At 28.9% G+C, this 4,162-nt stretch overlaps 1 protein-coding gene across 1 annotated transcript; it reads left to right on the top strand.

The window, feature by feature from the left end:
• The first annotated feature begins 262 nt into the window (after positions 1-262).
• On the top strand, positions 263-2,754 carry LOC129968445 (gastrula zinc finger protein XlCGF7.1-like). Its single transcript, XM_056082308.1, has 2 exons — positions 263-303; positions 840-2,754. The coding sequence occupies exon 2, from the start codon at positions 1,273-1,275 to the stop codon at positions 2,245-2,247; it is 975 nt and encodes a 324-aa protein (XP_055938283.1). The 5' UTR covers positions 263-303; positions 840-1,272; the 3' UTR covers positions 2,248-2,754.
• Positions 2,755-4,162: the final 1,408 nt, after the last annotated feature.

Raw genomic sequence — 4,162 nt, 5'->3', positions numbered from 1 at the left:
TTTAATTCACTCCTAAGTTCTGAAAGGTCCATCTGTTATCTAATAAAAAAAATTAAATTTTTATGTTTTTATTAAGGCATTATTGTTGTTTTGATGCTAAATCTTTTTATTAAATCCCCCTAAATCCATCTGTTAAAAAAAACTATGTAAATCTAATTATATTCCATTCATAGAAATCCAAAAGAAAATCTGAGTTTATTTTTAAAAAATACTTTATCATATATGCACCATTGAATCTAAAGTGAAGTGAATTGGTGTTGCAGAAATATTTGACTACTACTTGCATATCCTGTGACAATTGAAGTATAATATGTTTTTATTATGTTCTTCAATTTTTCTTTTTTTAAAAAGTTATTAATTTGTTTTTATATCTCGTTATATATTTATATCCTTTTCTTATTATTATATTAAGTATACCCTTCTTCATTCATACTTATTGTTGAATGTTGATTCTGTGACCTTTCATTTGATGTTATGGATTTATAATCATTAAATATCTACTTTTTTTTAGTTTGGTTGTATTCTAATAATTTTATGTAATATTTGTTTAGTGATTGTTAATTTTTTATTTTATTTACTAGTAGAACCAACAATCAAGACACGGTATACTATAACATATGATAGAAAATAATTTTATTTTGTATGATTATTTTAGACTGGCTTTATATATATTTTTTTAATTTTCAAACTGCACCTTTCTCATTGGTTTAGTTATTATTATCAAAATTATAAATTGAATTACTTTTTGGTGATTTGTAAAGATTGTCGATGTTTTGCTCTAAAATATACTGTGCATAGATGTTACCGAAATATAACTGAAAAATAAATTTTTCTTTCAGATAACAAAGATACTGAATCTTGCAATGTAAATGAAGTAACATGCACTGTTTTAAATACAGATAACTTTATAATTAGTGATTTAAAAATAAGCTGAAGCAAGTATTTTCATATATAAGAATTTTGTGTTATATTGCCTACAACCTGACTGTTGATATTTTGTATATTCCTGATAAGTAAATATTTCAGATAAGTGGGAAAAGTTTTAATGCAAAATTTTAATTCTCCTGTTATGTACTGCTTTTTGAAAAAAGAGAAGAAGTGTGAAAAAGGAGAAAAAAATTAAAGCATGGACAACTTTTCTTAATAATAGTCAAAGATTGCCAATGAAGTATTTTTGCAAAATTCTTTTGCAGATGGTTTGTGGCAAATTTGTTTTATCACTGTTTTAAGTAAATTTGAATAATTTCCTAAAATTTTTCAACCATCTCTATCATGAGTACTGCTACTGAATTAAAGAAAAAGCCCTACAACTGCAATTTATGTGATAAAACATTTATTAAGAAAAGTTATTTAAAAGATCATTATAATACACATACAAATGAAAAACCTTATGTTTGTGATATATGCTTGAAAGCATTTCATAGTAGGAAGAATTTAACGAAACATTATAGCATTCACAAAAATATTAAATCCCATACTTGCGATGCTTGTGGTAAGTCATTTTCTCAGACATGTTATTTGCGTGAACATTATCTCACTCATACAAATGCAAGGGCTTTTGCATGTGATGTATGTAACAAGATATTTAAAAGCAAAGCTTATTTGATTGGACATTATCGAACTCATAAAAATGAAAGACCTTTTTCATGCAATCTGTGTGACAAGGCATATACTCTCAAAGCTTATTTAACTGAGCATTATCGCACCCACACAAAGGAGAAACCCTTTAAATGTGATATGTGTGGTAAATCATTTTCTCGGAAGAGTAATATGAGTGTGCATTATCGAACTCATACTGGTGAGAAACCGTATGCATGCAATATGTGTGATAAAGCATTTTCGCAATTATCTCAGCTTATCTGTCATAATCGTCTGCACACGAATGAGAAGCCTTACCATTGCGATTTGTGTGACAAGTCATTTTCTCGTAAGGGTTACTTGGATACACATTCTTTGACTCATACAAATGAGAAACCTTTTGCATGTGATGTGTGTGGTAGTACATTTTCACAGAAAGGTCATTTAAATGATCATTATCTTCTTCATTTAGATGAGAAACCTTTCAAGTGTGATTTATGTGGCAGATCATTTTTGAGGAGACGTCAGTTAAAGGAACATGAGCGTATTCACACAAATGAGAAACCTTTTCAATGCCACTTGTGCAGCAAAGCATTTTATCGTAAATATAGTTTGCAGAAACATATTCGCACACATGCAACTGAGAAGTTAGAAAAGAGTGAAAGTTAGTTAGCTTTCTTATTTATAAGTGAAATTTGCTGTACTTATCTTTAAGACTTGTGTTAAAAATGATCCTCTTATTTGTGGAAAAATGTAATAGTAGTTATATTAAGCTGTAAATACATTTTTTTGTCATTTTTTGTTTCCATTTTTATTTTGTCAGAGATACTTATGTAAACGTTTTTCTTAACTGAAAGACTCTTCATTATAATGAATTTAGAGATACATTTGACATTCTTTGAAATGACAAAGCATAGGTAGACTCTTAGGGTTTACCTTCTGTATTTCTTAGCAATATAAAATTTTCCAGGTTTTCTTTGATAAGCCTTCGTAAGAAATTTAATGTATGCTGTATATAATAATTCTGTATAAATTGTGCAAGTTGAGCACCTTTGAAAATTAGATGTTTTAGAGTATAATGGAACACCTATTATTACTATTCAAACAATTTATTCTTAATCATCATGTAACTGGAATTTAGTGAATCTAGCATTAATGATTTTAGAAATATTCGAAGACGATTTTTGTATGTTTAAAAAATGTGAATAAATGTAGTATAGCTTTATAATAATTTATTTATTTTTGATAATAAATTGCTTTGAATATTTTTATTTAAGATTTTCATTAATTTTTTCTAGTCAAATTATCACATATATTTTCAATCAGAAAGTTCATTTTTATTTCCTTGTGCATTTACTGATGTTTCATAAGGAAAGTCAGCTCTGCACTTATATTTGGAATTCGGTAATGCTACCAAAAGTTAACACTATTCCGCCTAAGCATCCGGAATATAACTGAAAACTCATTTTCACGACAGCAGAAGGAGAGAAGCATAGACTGGAATATTGAAAACTATCACTTACCAATTACACCCTAACCTCTTTTGTAAGAGAGACTTCTTGTTATGGAGTTGGAGGTAAGTCAACTCTACAAATGACAAAAATAAATATTGAAGCAAGAATTGTGCTTCTGAACCGGCAGTTTATTAACCATGTACTTGTGATACCCTTTCTGTTGGGTTTAGTATTAAAAAAAAAATTCTGACAAATAGGGATGAATAAATTATTGTAAATATTTATTTTAATGAATCATGTTGAAAGGTTTGAGTTCCACTTAAAATTCGCATTGAGGAATCATTGGATAAAATAAAATACTCTAACTATAACACTTTTAAAGTATTAAGCTTTATATATAATATATATAGCGAGAGAGAGAGAGAGAGAGATTGATTTAAATTTCATTGTATATTTGTTAGATGTACAAAAATTGGAGCCTAAGTCGCGAAACAAAAAAATGGACCAATAGAGGAAAAAGGAGTTATTTGCCAGCATTGTAACTGTATTTCAAAGATAAACTTCTGATTGAGAATATTAAGTAATTTAAGAATGCTATGTTGGTGGAATACTATATGCTACTATATATACTTGCTGATATCGCCCCGACGCAATGGCGATATCGCAGAAATATAGGCGAGTTTTAACCGAGCATTGCGACCATTGGCCAATCATTTAGAGACTACTCTTGCTGTTTAGGTACCCTCCTTCTTGAGGCATAAATATTGTGGATCTTAGACATGGCCGTGAACGGCATGAGTGCTCGGATTTTAATTTTCAAAATCTCACAGTGAGTTTTTTATATGTAATAGTATGGAATCAAATGTGCATATTGGACGCCTTTTTTATCAACTGATAGAAGCGAAAATTTGATACAGAACTGCAATTTTAATAAGATCATATACCAAATTTAATTTAGGTAAGTTTTTGAACTTTGGGATTTATATGCATCGAATGTATAAAACGGTAATTCCGTCGTCAGATTTGATTCAAAATTAGATACGTATTTATTCCTTAAATGCTAAAACATAATACGAAATTTATTCATCTAGTTCTTTAAAACCCTCTCGATTCCAGCGGGGCGGTTTGGG

The sequence above is a fragment of the Argiope bruennichi genome, chromosome 5, assembly GCF_947563725.1.
Source record: "Argiope bruennichi chromosome 5, qqArgBrue1.1, whole genome shotgun sequence".
NCBI lineage: Eukaryota > Metazoa > Arthropoda > Arachnida > Araneae > Araneidae > Argiope > Argiope bruennichi.
The sequence above is the reverse complement of the archived record's forward strand: the minus strand, read 5'-3'. Positions and strand labels throughout refer to the sequence as shown.

What these genes read in the sequence shown, in the direction of transcription:
- LOC129968445 (XM_056082308.1), top strand. Translation starts at nt 1,273, where the DNA reads ATGAGTACTGCTACTGAATTAAAGAAAAAGCCCTACAACTGCAATTTA.